General features: G+C 42.8%; 1 protein-coding gene across 1 annotated transcript in view; it reads right to left on the bottom strand.

Moving 5' to 3' along the window:
* LOC125429825 (heparan sulfate glucosamine 3-O-sulfotransferase 3A1-like) overlaps window positions 1-18,757 on the bottom strand; it is an 83,562-nt gene extending 64,805 nt beyond the window's left edge. The window contains exon 1 of the mRNA XM_048491336.1: window positions 17,452-18,757. Within this exon, the coding sequence (XP_048347293.1) occupies window positions 17,452-17,849 (398 nt within the window). The 5' untranslated portion in view covers window positions 17,850-18,757. The remainder of the gene's footprint in view (window positions 1-17,451) is intronic.
* Window positions 18,758-19,296: the final 539 nt, after the last annotated feature.

The following is a 19,296-nucleotide window of genomic DNA, read 5'->3' as shown; positions in this document are numbered from 1 at the left end:
TTGTGGGAGACAGCCGCTGATGAAGCGCCATTCCCTATATTGAAGAGGTGATGTATATTGTAGAGGTGATGTTTTCTTGACCCCCTGGTTTACTGAGTAGTTGCCATCTTATGAACATTTTAGGTCCTTGTGATTTGTGTTCTGATGTATGGTTTTATCAATTTTGATATATTTTATCTGTGGTTTAAGTTATAAACTGCCCAGAGCCCTTCGGGGGTGGGTGGTATAACAAAAATGAAGTATAAACAAACAAACAAACAAATATTTAGGACCACTAAACAAAGATTAAAAGACATTGTAAAACAAATTATACACTCTCAAGCATATAGAATTTGCTCCCCGCTCGCTATGGGTCTACCCCCAAAACAAGGAATTCTCCCCCCTTATTTTTTCAATCTCACTGTCCTACAGCAACAACGAACCTTCATGCAAGCAAGGCTCAACAGTTCTTACAGGGGAGATTTTTACATGCTCCTTGCAGTGAGCATCTTTGCCCCTGTTCTCAGAGAGGGAAATAGAATCCATTGAACACATCTTACTCCACTGTGATCTCTACTGCCAGCAAAGAAATAAACTGATAAGTCCACACTTAAAAGAAGGTTTATTGACCTCTGACACAGCAAAAGTTAGATATCTATTGGGTGATAATGCCCCCCAGATAACAGCTGATGTAGCTGAGTTTTTAGTGATAGCTCATAGGATCCAGAACCATGAAATCATTTCTGTACAATTTCCACCTGAACTTAGGTAATGGGATCGAAGGCTATATGTAACTGGAAATTTTTACATCCCCATTTCATCTTTATTTTAATATTTTACCTCGTTTATGTATTTTATTCAATTTATTCTTTGTTTTGCTATGTGCATGCCAATACAGGTATTTGACTTTGAAATACCTCCTTCAGGTTTTACTCCCCTCCTTGGGGCTCTCATCCCCTTTGGGGGGGTACTATGGTGTGAGAGTCCCTGCTTTGCAAACAAATAACACTTTGCACACAAATTTCCTTCCATAACTGTCTCCAAGCACATTGCTGAGTATAAGCAAAAGGTCAGCACTGAAATCTAATTACTTCTGGGCTAGATCCCAGACGTCTTTCTTGCATCCCATAGAACAATGTAAAACAGTAGGCAAAGGGTTGGGTAAGGGAATAGAATGCTGCCTCGAATGGAAACTGCAGGGTCAATTTCATGGGATGGAGAATAGAATTACCTGAGCTAGGGTAGAGCCAGGTTACTGGGACTAAGAACTTACTAAGGCCAAAGAACTTTTCATGACCTTTACTGACAAGGCCTTTTCTGCCAAGGGTTCAACTACACACCTTGCCAAGTCAAGGAATAGACAGCTGTCTTACTTTGATTTTTGTGTCTAAGCTATTCCTGAAACCTTCCAGCTCTGGCTCTACTCCAACACTGCTGCTTCATAAGAAAAAAGCAAATAAATGCAACAGGCTGAAGTAAAATTTTCGTTTATCCCTGTTAGCTAGTTAACACACATTACTTTCCACTCTTACTTTTCCATACCAGTAAAATTGGCAAGAGAACATAACATTGCTCAAATTCTAGCATATCCTGAATGAATAAAGACATATCAAAATATCCAGTTACAAATAGCTTAGAATTCTGTAAAACTGCTATAGTGTTGCTGAGAAATTTGAATTTTACATGGTGTGTGTATGTGTGTGTGTATACAACCTTTCCCTGCCTGAAGTAAAAAAGTCAAATCCTCTGCAGCAATTTTTAAAAAATGACACAGAGATTTAAGTTGGAGTAGGGGGTACCATATTTCAGGTCGGGTCTGGAGATCTCCTAGAAGTTCAAATGATCTCCAGATGGCAGAGATCACTTCCCCTGGACGAAATGGCTGCTTTGGACGATGGATACTGTGACATTATACTCACTGAGGTATCTTCTTTCCCAACTGTTGCCCTACTCAGGCTGTACCCACAAATATTCAGGAACTACCAGACCCAGAAGTGGGAACCCCAGGATGGAGCAAAGGAAGAAGAAAGAAGTATTTTGGATTTATACCCCCTTTTTCACTCCTGTAAGGAGACTAAAAGGGGCTTACAAACTCCTTTGCCCTTCCTCTTCCCACAACAGACTCTTTGTGAGGTGAGTGAGCTGAGAAAGTTATGAAAGAACTGGGACTAGGCCAAGGTCATGTGGAGGAGTGGGAAATCAAACCTCATTCTCCAGATTAGCATCCACCTGCTCTTAACTACTACATTACTGACATGCAATGGCGTGCAATAGGCCATCCCCACTGTCATCCCCAGAATCTGATGTTTAAAGGGACTGTTTGGTGTTGATCCCTGATGAGGTAAGTTAGGCCACCCCCTCCTTTTGGGGGGAACAACAACAACACTGAGGATTACCTGGGGCTTCTCCCTCCTTTCAGGATTCTCATTTGTGGGACTGGAAGAAGAGCTGGATTTCTGATTGTCAGGAACAGTCCCAGGTTTTCTCTTTATCCAGTTTGTGCCTTTTTATATCTTTATTATAGATATCTCCCCCACCCCACTCCAGCTGAGGCTTGGACTAGAACTGCAGTACTGGACTTTTTTTTAAATCTTCTTTTTGCCCCACTGGGATCAGTTTTCCCCACTCAGGCAAATAGTTCGAGGGGATTGTGGAATTTATCACAGAAGAAGCACATAACAGTTTTTTCCTCCCTTACAAGCAGCTGCTTATAAAAGTATTTATCTAATTAGACAGGAAATCTGATCATGTATTTCAATGTGTCAAGTAGGTTGTTCTGCTTTTTCAATTTATATCAGTTAGGGGGGTGGGAAGGAAGAAAAAACAGAAATAGCCATAAACTTGCTATGATATATATGGACTGTGCACTACAGATAGAGAATTATGCCATTTCCTTTATTCCCACGCATTTAACATGCCTAAGCTAGCCTTAAGAACTATTTTTTCATTATTTGTTTTTTTGGGGGGAGGGAATAACTTCAATTATTTTAATGGTCCTAAACATATCAAAATTATCTCAACTTTGACTCTTTGATAAAGGATAGGTGATAATTTAGGGCAAAAGTATAAACCATATATAAACATGAATTCATAGAGTATGGCTACATTGATTAAATTTCTCTGACTTACCTTCTTTAACTACAGGCAAATATGGTACCCCAAACACAATTAGAATGGATCTATTCCTTCTCAATGTACCTTTGTGCAATGTGAACAGAACTTTGCCAATCATTTTCTATTTATTCCCCCTCCCCCTGTGAAATAGCAGTCAGAGAGGAACTAACTGTTGCTTTTATACACATTCTTCTTAACCCTTTGTCTTTTAAAAATGGAAAACATGATATATTCTAAGAACAACACAGAAAAATTAAGACATTTTTGTGATTTCCCTAGGATCTACAAAACTACATGAAAGATCTGGAAGACAAAATTAGACTGAGCAAACAAATTCCATCCAGTGTGTACTCTTTGGACTGAATTCCTATAACTGAAAGAACACTGGAAGCTGAGTGCTACAAAACTGTTATTAAGTGACTACTGCTGGAAAATACAGTCAGATATAATACAACAGCCTGCTTGTGAGTAACTCCATTGGTGGTGGAAATTGTTTTTTTAATGACATCACAGTGAGGAGCTTTCCAGGTTTTAAAATGTATTATTTCAGCCCAGATCATTATGTATTGTGAGTTCACACAATAGATTCTGACAGCTAAATTTCTCTAGAAATGTAGCATTCTAGAAGACATGGGTCAACGTTCAAATTCTCAGTTTTCTAGCAGATACTATCATTGCCAGTGTTTGTATTTCTATGTGATTCCCCAGATTTTTAATTTCTCAATAAAACATTCTGAAAGTGCAATTTTTATTACTTCAAAAACTCCTTTCCCAATAACATTTTAAAGTTCTTGCAGAACTTGATGTATGATTTTTTTTATTGTTTAAACTCTTCCTCCAAATATACACACTAGATGGCACTCAACGTTACATGGCAAAATGACAAGGTACCAAAACCTGCACTAGCTATCTCAGACAAGCCTATACAGATTATTATGTCAAAACAGCTTCAAACTTCTTATAAATTCATGGGCAAAATAGTTCAATATGGACTGAAAACCATGTGGCACTCTATCAGTGAAGTTTTTAGAAGTGTGTTAACTGCTTACGATTGCACTGAGTGAACATAATCTGTTCATATAGAAGTTCAAAGCAATTAAGGACAGATGTAGATTTTTCATTTTTTTTAACTGCATGCTTCAAGCAGAACGACTGTTTCCATATTACTACCACAACCTGGTTATGTACTTGTAATCAGAAATTTCAGGCTAGCAGATGCAAACAGAAGACCACGGCATCTGCAAAATGATGTGCATCAGCAGCACAGACAGGAGACAGGAGCTCTGATTATGCAACAGGGGAGATCAGGTGCACCAATAGGCAGACTACCAATCTGTGCTATCGAAAAGTGACGTGCCCCTTTTGCAGATGAAACAGCTCACACTATTAAATTAAAAATAAATTGTTCTTGAAGGTTCGTGACCATCTCTCCCATAAGTCAGAGGAAACTAATGATAAGATTACAGATCCATCTGGAGTGATAGCAACGGCTGGGAAGACCTATCATCTCCTAGTTAGCTGGCATTATAAGAGAGAATGATTCTCTCTCATTCTACTACCGTATTCTTAGCATAAAATGTACAAGTGCATTATAAGAGAATCACAGCAGCACTTTGTGGCACTCCAAAACACAAAACCACATCAATTGCCTTGTCAGCATCATACATTCTCCATTTTACACCCAGATTTTGAACTCATATGATATGGGACTCCCTTTCATTCTGCAACAGAGATGAATTAAGCTACTTCTAAATATGTAACCTTGCAACCTTGGAATCATTCACCCCCCCCCCCCAACATATTACCTTGTAGCTGCAGACACAGGTTACAGTATGATTTAAAAGCTACACCAACTCAATAGCCAGCCTGTGAAAAACCCGACCCTTGGAAACACAGGTCAGAGTTCAAAAGCTCATCAAGGAACTGACAGCCGCTTTTATGAGCCTGCGGCCATGGCACAGGCACAAGGATCACCATCTGGCCGAAGGAGGACATCTTATAAGCACACACAGTAATGAATACCGGGAGATCCTAGAAGAAATTCAGATTTGCTTGTAAGAAGGCAGCATGTTACACATTCTTACTTGAAGAACACAAAGAAAAAATTCAGTATTTACCCTACCAAGCCAGTGTTGTATAGTAGTTTAACACTGGACTAAGATTAGGGATATCTATTTTCAAATTGTCATCAATTACATAGCTCTTCATGAAATTCTAACAGAGTTGCATCCTTCATGTTGCACTTTAAGTGACCTTGGGGCAATCAAAAGTACTCGACCCAATCTACCTCAGAGGGTTGTTGTGAGAATAAAATAAAGAGGAGGATAATGTCTGATATGCTGGACTCATTGAAAGAAGGACTAGATAAAAATGCAGAGGACAGATAGAAAGGCTTCACCAACTGTCCCTGGTGACTTCACTGATAGAGCTAACAATTTGCAGCCACCAAATTCAAGTCTAAAATCATAACTGTTCTGGATCTGTTATTGACTATATGGACCAGAAAACAAAAGGTCATATCTGTTTTAAATGTAGGACCTTTCTAATGTAACAAAGGTCAATGCAACTATATTGTCGAAGAAGAAGAAGAAGAAGAAGAAGAAGAAGAAGAAGAAGAAGAAGAAGAAGAAGAAGAAGAAGAAGAAGAAGAAGAAGAAGAGTTTGGATTTATATCCCCCCTTTCTCTCCTGCAGGAGACTCAAAGGGTCTTACAATCTCCTTGCCCTTCCCCCCTCACAACAAACACCCTGTGAGGTAGGTGGGGCTGAGAGAGCTCCGAAAAGCTGTGACTAGCCCAAGGTCACCCAGCTGGCGTGTGTGGGAGTGTACAGGCTAATCTGAATTCCCCAGATAAGCCTCCACAGCTCAGGCGGCAGAGCTGGGAATCAAACCTGGTTCCTCCAGATTAGATATACGAGCTCTTAACCTCCTACGCCACTGCTGCTCCGCCACTGCTGCTCCGAAGGCTTTCACAGCTGGAATCACTGGGCTGTTGTGTGGTTTCCAGGCTGAATGGCAGTGTTCTAGTAGCATTCTCTCCTGATGTTTTGCCTGCATCTGTGGCTGGCATCTTCAGAGGATCTGATGGTAGTAAAACCACACAACACCCCAATTTAAATCTAAATTTCTATTTTTCAGGTTCTTAAAATTTAAATTGGTGAGACTTCTCATCCAGTCAAGACTAAGCAGATGCTCTTGGGGTTCTCCTGTCATTCTGTCTTGGAATTGGGGTATGGGTAGGCAAAATAAGTTTTACAACAAAGAGTAATGGATATGAAGCAACAGGCAGATTTAGAGAGATTATCAACTTTCCTGTCTTCTGAAACTTCTGAATACCTGGTTTCCCTGGCTGCTTATCTCTCCCTTTTGGAGATCTTTAGCTATAGAAAAGCTTTCTCCCATGATAAGTGTCAAAAACTACTTCTGCAATTTTGAATAGGTGATATAAAAAGATTCTGAAGGTAGACAGGTGATGCCCCAGTGGTTTAGGAGAGGTTGAAATTATGGAACATGTTTTACTAAGTTGCCCTTTATATCAAGAAGTTAATTGTAAGTTTATTCTTCTATTGTTTAGTAGGTATTCCAGCCAATTAGACTCAGTTTATGTTTGTATGTTACTTATAAATGAAAAACTGCTAGTTTCGGCCTGTATTGCAAAGTTCTGTAAAATTCGTCAATCACGAATAGTTTAAACATTTCATTATATATTACAGAACTTTTAAATAACTGTTTTACTTACCGTAACTTGTATTTCCTTTAAATTATAAGTTAATTTGTGTCTGAAGTTAATTTTAATTATATCAATATATCTCCCCTGTTTTTCACTGTTTGCTGTTATTTGTGCTATTCTGACAACATCAACAAGGACTGACTGAGACCTCTGGTTAAAAGTGATCAACATGTACAAGTGTAAATCAGATTTTTGCAAATGCGATCAAAAAAAGTCAGGTAATGCTGACTACAACATTTTAAGGATTTGACACTGCTAGATGACTATGGGAAGTTCATTCTCATCCTGGCTTGGGCTACCACCTAAGCACATTAGAATATGCGAAGCAGTTTGTGCTGTGCTCCATCTTTAGGAAGGAAAGTGTGGCATGAAAAACCCCATGCCATAAGAATATGAAAAGGCTTTGTTTGTGTTTATATGAAGAATCCCAGGCTGCTTGTCCAAAGAGCTCAGTTATCCCAAGCAAACATTCCTGGTACATACTACTACTTCTTGTGAGCACAACATTCTGACTATGTATGGCCAGTGGTGGGATTCAGCAGGTTTGCACCATTTCGGCAGAACCAGTTGTTAAAATGGTGCTTGTAAACAACCAGTTGTTAAATTATTTGAATCCCACCACTGTGTGTGGCCCTCTATAACTGCCAAAGTATTTCCTTAGAGGCAAGTTTGAGATTTGCTGTATACATCTGCCAGTTAAGCAGTGCTTTTTACAAAATCATCTCTGATCATAAAGGAACTCTTTGGATATTCTTATTCCTCCCATATCATTGCTGGGATGATGCAAATGCCTGAATAGGAGAAATGTGAAAGAAGGATTTTCTCTTCCTTTTTGGAAATTAAAACACTCATCTCTCCTAGCAAGACCACCAGCAGCAGGGGAGGGAGCAGAAGCCAAATCTCGTCAAAAGTCCTGTCCTGGGGGAATGGAACATGCATGCAGACATTGTCTAGTAATCAATATTACTCTGCTTGCCATTGACAAAGTGCCTTGCCCCTTACTCCTTTAGGTAATATCCTGTCTCCCTCAGCACGGAACTCCATCTCACTCTCACTCCTGTGCACCACAGCTAAGGGCTCTCAAGAGCCACAAGTGATCTGCTTGGCCATATCATGAGCATGAAAAACTCAAGAGCAGCGGCACTATACATTTCAGTCTCCGTGGCTCAGAGTCTGCTCAACTTTACATAGCAGGGAGAGCGTGAGGCGATCAGGCCGAGGAACTGCACAGGAAGCCTTGATCCACAGCTGCTTCCAGCTGCTGGAACAGGCTTCTCTCCAAAGCCTTTCAAGGAAGTGAAAACTTCTCCCTTCACTTTGATTCCCACCACCCCTGTCTGTTGGGTGGGGGGGATGGGGATGCAATATAAATTAGAAGACTCCAAACTTGTAAAGCATCACGCAGGGCCAATATCTTATTTCCCTCCCCCAGCCAGCTCCTCACACCCCCTTGAAAGAATAGTACACTGTTCATCTCTTTGCAGCATGCTGCCTAAGATAGTGGTATTCTCTCCCCTACCAAATCCAGTGGCAGCTTCACAAAGGCAAGCAGGATTAAAATACACAAAATAGACATTCTTGGTGTGACTGATAGGATAATGGGATTCCAGTGGGCAACTGAATCGAGGCTAGCAAAACAAAGGATCAGAGAGCGACACAACCCCCCTCAAAACAACCCTCCGCCCTAATGGCCTGGGTAAAAAAAAAATCTTTTGTAACTGGACTGGATTACTCTAATACATTTTAACACAACCCACATACGGTTTTCTTCCCCTGCAGACTTTATAAAGTCATATTACATGGGAGGAGGGGAAGCTTCACCTGCTATTGAACCCTGGCTGCTCAATGGACTTGTTCAGTGATTCCTTGATTTTTTTTTAAATCAATGAGGCTATTGTGGTTTGCTTTCCCCTCCCCCTTTCCAACTTGTCCCCCATGAACCTGGTAACTCACAGACGTGAAACAGAGAAAACAGCGGCAGGCACTCAAATTCCCCTCAGTACTCTACCCACACGGATCCATCAATGTAGGTGTCGGAGCTTTCAAATTAAAACGCAGAAGTCGTTTTTAAATAAGCATCTCCATAGGTGATGTGCTTCTTTGATAGAAGTTCTGGATGGGCAGGGGGGCTTTGGTTCCCCTCGAGTTAACACACAGCACTTTACACAAGTTTCATTTCCTATTCTGATCCATAAGTAAGCAGTGGGACTTCAGCTGGCTAGCAGAGAGATTTGCTAGCAGCACATTTCCCCCCTTTGCTATAGTCATCAAAATTAATTTGTTGAACTTTTTTTTTTCAAGAAAAGAGCTTAATCAGATTTACTCAGCTTCTGGCCACGATTTTACTAAACTTTTAATTTCCCATTAGAAAAGCAACATGAAACTCTTTCTAGACATCTTTATTGCAACAGATCTCCCCTCCTTCCTTTACTATGCCACTAGCAGAGTCGCTAGTATTTTTCTGGCTGTAGAGGTCACTGTTGTCCTCTTGCATTTGTCTAGATGGGAACTATCCCAAGAGAAAAAACTTGAAACTGAGGCAAAAGCCACCCCCACACTACCTTCCAAACAGTTTTCTCCCTGTGCATATTAAAAGCTATGATCTTCCCCCTCACTAATTTATTCTAGTCTAAACATCCTTATGCTACATTAATTTAGATGAAATGCTTAGAGCTTAGCTTTTCCTGTTCAGTTAGCTAGGGGGGAAAAATCAAAGTGTGACATTTTAGCTCTAAAATCTAGAAGAAATGCAGCACTGATTTAGTAACAATCCTCTCATCATATTTAGGAGTAACCCTGCTGGCAGAACTTCAGTAATTTCTGGAGGAATAGATGGCAAACTACTTTCGTCTGTAGGAATGAGAACCTGCGTGCCATACTAGAGGGGAGGTCGTGTTAGCCTGCTGTAGCTAAATGTCTGCCATGATAAATGCCTTCATCTGTGAATTGCCACAAGACTCCTTGTTATTGTTAAACAGATTCTCCAGCACTCAGTGTACTCTTGAAATGTTTCTGGAACAATCTTTACCATATATGAACTTCGTAATTGCGGTTTTCCCAGCTGTGGACTGGATTTATCCATCAACAATTCACTCTCTTTGTACTCCCATATAGGGCTGATCCAAAATCATTTTCAAAATGCTAAAGGAAAAAAACCCTAAAGACAAGACTAGGACATTCATTTTACACATATATTATTTAATTTTCAACTTTAAAAAATTCTGGAAGCAACACTTAAAATGAAAGAACTTATTAACATTAACCAACACGCCTCTCATGAAATAGTTGCTACCCAGTCCTCTTGACTCCACTGGGAGATGGTGGAACCCACTATGGACTGGTGAGTTTCCCACCCAAACTTCTCTTCAAAGTATTTTTCAAACAGCCATTAATCTCATTATCTTGTTTCTGAAGCAGCAATGGCTTGTTGATTTCATTCTGATAACAGTACAAAAATATTGTACCTGCTTTGAGCAGGATTCTGATGCTGTGCCCCAAAAATTTCCTAAATGAATAAATAACTTTTTTTAAAAAAATCTCTACTGTTCATTTTCAAAGATAGAATACTTACAATATTAACATCACACTAATAATCTGATGCTGAGGTTTCCGGGGAACCATTTACACAAGGAAAAGAACAGTTAAACAGCACACCCTAGTTAAACAGACTACACATGATTATTTCCCAAGAGTACTTTTAGGAAAGGCCAGCTCATGGATCCATATTACCCATTAGTCAGCATAACCCATTTGAAATAGTTATTCTGTTGCTAAAATGGAAGAGGGAGAAACATGTGTGATATTCTGTGATAAATAGATTCTGCAGCCTGAAATAGCACCCATAAGTGGTTTATGGTAAAATATTGTTTTACTATAACTGCCCATTAGTCAGCATAACCCATTTACTGCCCATTAGTCAGCATAACCTATTTGAAATAGTTATTCTGTTGCTAAAATGGAAGAGGGGGAAACATCTTTGATATTCTGAGATAAATAGATTCTGAGGCCTGAAATAGCAGCCGTAAGTGGTTTATGGTAAAATATAGTTTTGGTAGAGAATTTCATGGTAGATACAGTATAACTTTCTAATTTCAGTGACACCTCTGTGAAAATTAACACTTTTAATACAAAGCCCATTGGACAGAAACACATCTGATTTTTCCTTGGGCAAATTCTGCATTCTTCACTCTGGCCAGGTTTCTAGGACTGTATGCAGCGTTTCTCCCACTCCACCGTGTCCAAATCCTTCACTGCAGTGAAACTATTTTCAAGTCTCCTTAGGATCACTACTGGAGATAAATAGTTTTCCTGAATATCAGCCAGACATTATGGCCATACACTGTCCCCAAAGGCAGGCGTTTGTTTTTCAAAGTCAAGAAAAAATGTGCTCAAAAATAAATGGGAAAACCTCAGAAGTTTTAACGTTTCCTTTCTTGGTCCGCTTTCAAGACATGCAACATTGGATAACTGTACTGTTAGGAAAATACCATTCCATGGACAGTTTTAGAATTCAAGAACACAAAGTCTTTATTCTCTGAAAAAGATATCTTTACACCCCAGAACCTGTAGAACTAAGAGATATATACTGACATCACAACCTACAATACTCTATGTCCCCCATTTCAAGAACACCCTTCAGCTATAATCAAAATGTATGACTCAGTGTTAAAACTTCCAAGTAATAAGTATAGTAGGAGATAGAGATAAAAAGAATGCAGAACAAGATGTGTAGTTCACTGCTACCCTAAGAATTCTCATAAACAGGCTCACTTGGTGCATGAAGGGAGCCTAAGATGTCAGCAGGATCCTGATCACCTCTCCCTACCCTCTTTCAAAAGAAATGACTACAGATAACTTTGAAGCATGGTCCACTATCAAGGGCACACAGTTGCTAGCCTCAGACTCTTTTGTTTTACTCCTGTATACTTAATGGAGAACAAAGCCATTTCTGCTGCGCAACAAAAAGACAAATTACTTGCTGAGCCAACAAGCTATTTTCATATTAACTTGCCAGAGGACACAACTTTATTAACTTTAAATGACAGAAGCATATGGGAGAACCAACTAAACAATGCAAATTGCAAATAAGACAATTGCCCCATGGCTTTCATCTTTGCTTTCACATTGTTGAGGACCTTGTCCAACGAATGAAGAATGTATTCCATTAAGCAATATTAGCATGAGCTGGATTAAAGTTGTCTGTGCAGGTACTTCCAATAACCAACATTTATTAGATTTCTCGAAATCTTACAGTTGGGAAAATGGATTATTTAAATAAATGGCGAGGCTTAGGATTTCAGACAGTCAATTGCCCCCAGCCCCACACAGCAGGAAACATAAACACAGTGTATATAGCCATGTGATCTTCTGACTCGCTGGCCATGAATAGCTTGAAGAAGCAAACTTAAGTAATATTATACCAAGATTCTTGGAGATAAGTCTGAGGCACAATAGCTGATAATGTATCTCTTGTACTATAGTTCTAAAACGCATTCTCTCTATTCAACCCCAAAATCTTTTATTCTTTTTTTAATCAACATTTTACAGGACAGGTCCAAAAGACATGATGACTAAAGAACCAGTCCACACATTTACCACAACTAGGAAACCTGTCCATAAGAAGGGACAATGAGTACACAGACACCACAACCAACATGTGACAAAGCATGATGAAGACAGCACGCACATGTGCATGCTAGAGTTGAACCAAATGGTTGCCTTTCTCAATTTTTTTAAACTTGAAAATAATGCTTTTGCTTGCTGGCTGCCATTCTCCCCCCATTCCCACCTGTTGCTGGTTCCATGTTCATTCTTCAACAAGGCAGATAAAACCAGCTGAGAGCAACAGCAATGCTACAACTTGTGTTGTCATTGGGGCTCATATAAGCGTGCAGAAGACATAACCATGATATGTCACCAATTAGGTTTGTCTATCTGAGTACACTGCAACCACTCTAAACAGGTAAATGCTTTTGATCCATTTCAAGCACCTCCCCCCACCACCCAATAATGCTAATGTACTGCCAACAATGCTTTCAAAGCACATCCTTTTGTTTCATCCAACCCAAATCGTGAAGTCATTCTCCCCCTCAGAAGGGGAGAAGGCTGAACACATACAGCAATACAGGGCATGTGCAGGTTATATTGTATCATTCAAGAGGTATTTTATTTGTCCCCTTTCCAATCTGTGCTACTTCTAGGGAACATAGGGGGTTTCCAATGGGGTCATGTCCCATTTTATCTTCACAGTATTATGAAGAAATTCCACTGAGAAAATGTGACTGGTCTATGATAATCAGTTGAGGTTTTTGGCAGAGTGGGGATTTCAGTCCATGGGTGTTTGTGTGTGTGTGTGTGTGTGTTTAAAAGCCCCACTGAAATGGCACATGCCACTTTCTCACCACATGTACAGGCAAATGTGGAAATAGCACTGAGATCTCTCTTTTAAAATAGAGGGATAATGCCAAGTAGTGAGGCAAAAGAAATAAACTGACAGACACTGATGATTTCACACAGCTTTTAACAGGTTAAAAACTAGAGCAGCACTTGAGAAGTATATGTGGATGAGTACAGCAACTGCTCCCTAAAAAGAACTCTTTCAGTTCACAGATGGCATGAAATTGAGAGGTGTTTAGCTTGTCTCTGATGGGAGCCAATGAACTTATGAAAGTACACTCTACACACAGAGGTAGGCATCGTTACAATTAATACCATAGTTCCAGATCGTGGGAGAGAATCACATTCTCTCAGGGGCAAATATTCCCCATTTGTGATCCAGGAAGATGAAGCATCCTTGCAACAAATGCGTTAACTTGAAGAAAGACAACTGACTTTCTCTGCACCAAAACGTATATACACAAGCACACCATTCCCCCTCCCCCAACTTAACACCTAGCTGGTTTTGACAGGAATGAACCACAACCCATTTTCTCTGGACTGAGCTGAGCCCCTCACCTTTAAAGATCATTCGGATAATGCTTAAATTCACTATCAAACCTCTACTTTTACAATAACTAATGAATGCATGAAGAGAGCACTAAAGTGTCACAAAGTGCAAAAGAATTTGGAGAAACAGAAAATTACATGCATTTCCACTACCAGCTGGCAAGAACATCATGAGGAGTTCTGAGAAAGAAAATCAGAGCACACGCACACAGATTCAACTAATTTGTTAATTCTGCCTCCTCAAACAAACAACACACGCCACCAAACAGATTCCAAGATAAATCTGTTTAATATATGACCAAAAAGCTATGCTGAGGATCATGGGACCTGCCTGGAGGCTACATGGAACAGGGGTAATGATACGAAAGGAAACTGGATGAGGCTGAGTGGAAACTAAGTTTACCGGATCTAGCCCTAGCTAGAGGCAACAGACACTACCTGGGGGCTTCCCAGAAACACCTGGCTGATGACTGTCAGAAACAGGAAGATGCCAAAACATTGGTCTGACCCAATAAGGCTACTTTTATGTTTAAGCTCTTACATCAAAACAAACCAGAGGTAGCAGGAATCTTAAGCAATGAACAAACTTCTGTGGAAACTTTCAATCTATTTCTGAATCACCTGAACTGCTGTGGAACAGGAAATCTAGTATTTCATACCATCACTTACAGTACAATCATAAAGTTAAACATTTCTACCACAGTGGACTTAGGAGGATGCAACTCTGCTTACAGCTGCTAAATTCTTAAATCCGGCTGTTCTGTGTGTGTTTCCCAGGTCAAAAACTCAGGTTCAAAAGTTATGCTAGCCAGCATGTACAATTGCAAGCCACTTATTTCCCAGTTTCTAGTTAACATGAAGTAATAACACAAGGCGGGCATTCCAGCAAAAAGGCATTCCTGCCTTCACTAGGGAAAATGCCCTCAAGCAGACTGTTGTCAAGTTCCTGACCCCTCTTCTGCCTCCATCTCAGCTGAGATCTTGATCAAGTGAGCTTTGCTGCTGATGGCCTCATGCTTCCTCTTGAACTACTTCCCTCATCTCAAAGATCAAAGGTATCAGGGGCAAGGTAGCTTTCAAAGCTAAGGCTGGAAAGGTCAGATATGAAAAACAGGGTTCATGGCTCAGAAAAAAAGTTGCTTCACTGAAGGGTATGAGGTTTAATTAATGGTTTATTTTATGGGGGAGAGCAAGACTGGAAGGCTCTGTGGTTTAATCACAATGCCTATAGGAAGAGTGTGGGGAAACTTTGGGACTCTGCAAAATGTATTTATAACATTTGTTGGCTGTCTTTTTACCCTATAGAAACTCAAAGTGGCTTACAATGTTAAGAATTATGTAGGATGCTCTGGAACTTTGATGTAGGGCAGGGTATAAACAAACAAACAAACAAACAAATAAATCCAGCCTCTGGGTGAGGCTCGAATTGTAATGAAGGCCAACAACCAGCTAAAGATCTGGCAGCTGTGAAATCTACAACTACAACAACAATAAAAAACAAGTGCATTACAATGCATAAAACCCACAAGTTAAAATAAATAATTTAAAGCCATCACCAGAGTCATAGCGAGGGGGAACTGCGCCCGGGGCATGTGTGCACCCTGCACCCTTGCCATGCCCCCACCAGCCTCGGCCATGCCCCGGAATGCTCCCGCCATGCCTCAGCCACGCTGATGTATCACTCCCTTCCCCCTGCCCTCTTGGCGCAACACCACTGGCAATCGCTACATAGAAGAATTAATCAAACACCGTCATGAATAAATTATCTTCAGCTGCCTTCCAATGATGGAGAAGGAGAAGATTATGGATTTATATGCCATCTTTCTCTCCTCTGAGGAGACTCAAAGGGGCTTACAAACTCTTTTCCTTTCCTCTCTCCACAACAGACACCTCACAAGGTAGGTGAGACTGAGAGAATTCTCAGAGAACTGTGACTAGCCCTAGATCACCTAGCAGGAATGTAGGAATGGGGAAATTAATCTGATTCACCAGATAAGACTTGTGTGAGGAATGGGGAATCAAAGCTGGTTCTCCTGCTGTTAACGACTGCGCCATGCTGGCTCTCAAGAGCAAGGCGGTCAAGCGTGTCTCCCTGGAGAGATTGTTCCATAATCATGGGGCTGCCACTGAAAAGGTCCTCTCTGAAGTACTCATCAGACAAACTCCTTTGATCAGTGGGGCATACAAGAGGGCCTCTCCTTGTGATCTTAGTCCCTGGGCAGAAAGATTTCAATCCTAGGTACACTTTACTTGCCAAATTCCGCTGATCTCAATGGGGCCTCAAGTGTGTGTGCAGCCTCTGGGTGCAATTGTAACCTATGGGGTAGTGACAGTACAGGAGAAATGGGAAGTGCTGAACACAGGTAACGTGTGTAGGTTTACAGGGGCTGTTGGGAGTGAGAGGCTCTTTTGGGGCTCCCTGCTGTATGCCAAAAACCTTATAGGGGACAAACCACATTTAGTACAGCTGTGGGCTCAAAAGAGGCAGTGAGAGCTTTACTCCTGAGAGCTTTACTTATGGGAAAGGCATGAATCCAGAAGGTGATCTCTAAAGCTACAGAGATCTTTAGATTTGCCTTAATAATAATTTGCCTTAATAATTTAGACTTGCCATAATAATCAATCAGTCCCTAAATCTAATAATTGATTGTTTTCCATCTCCTTTGTCAGGAAATACCCTCTTGCAAATGATCCAGTGCTCTGTAGAAAAGAAAGGAAAGTTCTTTCCTTCCTGGTTTTCTTATAAGGCAGTAAGCTTGACTGAGGCAGTTGGAATGAAAACTTAGTATAAGAACAGGACAGAAGGACACAAGGTCACTTTGATAACAGGGAACATTCAAGACAACAAAGATGCACTTGCAAGATAGGCACTTAGGAAAAATGTGAGATTTTGGAGAAGAGTTAGAGTTATAGCTGGTTTGTGTCAAGGTCACTGGAGTAATGGGGAAAAAGGATCTAAACTCATGAAAGAAAATCACATGTCTGTGCGAAGATTGATGGGCCACTGTGGCTGTCAGATGGGATGATGGGAAAGGGAGCTTGCAAACTTTAAGGTCCTGGAAAAGGAGCACGTTAACCTTATGCAGTCCAGTATATACAGAGTTTAGTGCCTCTACAGGCTCATGAAGGCCAGGCTCCAGACATTTATTTCCAACCTCCTCCCAATATTCAAATATTCAGTCTAGGAGTATGCAAACAGAGACTACTTCTGAGCATGTGCCAAGTATGTTCCACTCGCCACTGAGTAAACACACTTCGCATCACGCAGCAGAGCTTCCAAAGCAGAACCAGTAGAGCGAAGGAGGAGCAGTCCTATGCAAGTCTGCTTGGAAGTAAGCATTATGTCGCCACCTTACTATCAGCCAAGTGTCCTCAGAAGTGCAGCCGGGGTCTCCCAGCACTCCCTTCCCGCCCAACTTTAGTAAAAAAATTACACACTGGGTATGTGAGATTATTTGTGGTATAGACCTTTGTAGCTAGATAGACAGTGTAACGGAGCGCGTTCGTTTCACAAGTCGGTCGTGCCCCCAGGACCCCCCAGCACAACTTAATCCGCCAATGTCGTTAGACTTTGCAGCCGGGCGGGGAAGAGGGGAGGCGCTCCGCCATCCTACTCTCGTACAGCGCCTGACATGCCCATTCTCTAGCATCCTCTAGCAGGGCGGCCACAGGCATGTACGTACCTGTACCAGGTGAGCCCCCGCTGGTAGTTGCGGTCGAAGAAGTGGGGTTCGGCGCCCGCCGCCCTGACGTCCGGATGCACCCGCAAAAACTCGAGCAGCGCCCGGGTGCCGCCCTTCTTCACGCCGATGATCACCGCCTGCGGAAGGCGCTTGCTGCCTTCTCCTCCCGGCTGGGGCTGCAGGGAGGGATCCCGGGGCGTGCCGGCCGCCTCCTCCCCCTGAACCCCAGGGATCGGGGCCGGATCCCGAGCGAGGACCCGCGCCGCCCCGGCTAGGCAATAGCTGGCGTAGAGAGACATGAGGAGGGAGCCCAGCACCAGCAGCAGCTTCCTCAAGGCGCGGCGGGGCAAGGGCTCGGGGCCTGACGAGGAGGCAGGGGGCGCTGCTCCCCGGGCCATGCTAGGCGGCCCCCCGGGCCGGGGCCATCGCCCCCCACGCTCAGCCGCTTAGCTGTGGCGGGGACCAGGCAGCCCCATGGACAGAGGGCTCGGATCGGGGCCTGCTGCCGGGCTCGGGCGGCGGAGGAAGGTCCCCCTCCGCTCCTTAGGGCTCAGGGTTGCACCCACACCTCATCCCAGTGCACAAGGGGCCAAAAGCTCGGGGTGGGGTGGGGGTTGGCAGCAAAATCTGGGGTCCTGGGACCGAGAGGCAGGCCCTGAAGGAGGCGCGGGCATCGCAGCCCCTTGGCCTCAACTTCAGCGAGCTCCTAGCGCGACCAGAAACATCCCGTCTGGGGGAGACCTGAGAGGAGGAGTTGGTCGCGCACCGAAACGGGGGCCGTGGGCAGCCGTCTCAGCACCAGCAGTATTGGGTCCCTATCCCTAGTGCGCACGGGCATCCAGGCAGCTGCGGGGCGTCAAACGCGAGAAGGCAGCCCCAGGCTAGAGCTGGTGGTCTGTGCCAGGATCTGCAGAGGTCCTTCAGCTGACAGATCTCCTCCCGAGCAGGGATGCCGAGCTCCACCGCCTTGCCGAGATAGATCCCGTGCAGCCCAGGCCGCCGAGGAAAGCCAGTTCCAGGGGAAAGATCGTGAGGAGGAAGAGGCTGCGATCCTGAGACTGGAGGCTCTTTGCAAGCAGCCAGCCCGGAGCCAGGGAGGTTCAATTGCTGCTGGTGGCTTCCGACGCCGCGCTGGTTTGTCGGTGCCTCCTTCGGCTTATGCCAGCTTGACTCATTAGCGACTTCGCGCGAACGGGTGGCTGGGGAGGTGGGCGAGCAGCCTTCCAATCGCCTGTCACCTTTCCGGGGGGATTTGCCTTTCCCGGCTGCTCCAGCTGCTGCCACACGTGGAGCTCTTGGTTGTAGCAAAAACTTCTCCAAAAAGGCACCTCCGAGCGGGAGTGATGCTCTTTGGAGCCAATGAAATGTTGAAAGAGGCGGATCTGTCTTTCGCAAGGCAAATCGGTGGGGAAGAGGGAGACGGGTCTCGAGACGCCTGCAAACTCTCTGAGTGGCCAGTTTCGGTTGCAAACGGGCTAATTAAGATGTGCAGCCTTCCGCACGAGCTGCTTACTCTTATGGGCTACTTTGACATTAGTCCTACTGACTTCATTAGCATTTTTTATGAATCCGGAAGAACATATAGCTACAGAGAAGTACAACTTCAGATGTTGACACCATGCCTATGGCAGTTTATTAATATTCCCAGTTTCACAGTTGAGAAAATGAGGCTCTCAGCTAGTGTGAATTCCCCCCTCCCACCAACCAATGAGCCAGCCTGAGACTTCACATTCGCACTCTGCCAGTCATAATCTCAGGTGAACCTACTCCAAAGGGTTGTTGTGAGAAAAAATAAAAGGCAGTTATGCGCACAACCCTGACTTCCTTTGAGGAAGGACAGAATAA

Source organism: Sphaerodactylus townsendi, linkage group LG03 (assembly GCF_021028975.2).
Source record: "Sphaerodactylus townsendi isolate TG3544 linkage group LG03, MPM_Stown_v2.3, whole genome shotgun sequence".
Classification (NCBI taxonomy): Eukaryota; Metazoa; Chordata; class Lepidosauria; order Squamata; family Sphaerodactylidae; genus Sphaerodactylus; species Sphaerodactylus townsendi.
Note: the sequence above shows the minus strand (reverse complement) of the source record. Positions and strands in the feature narration are given on the sequence as shown.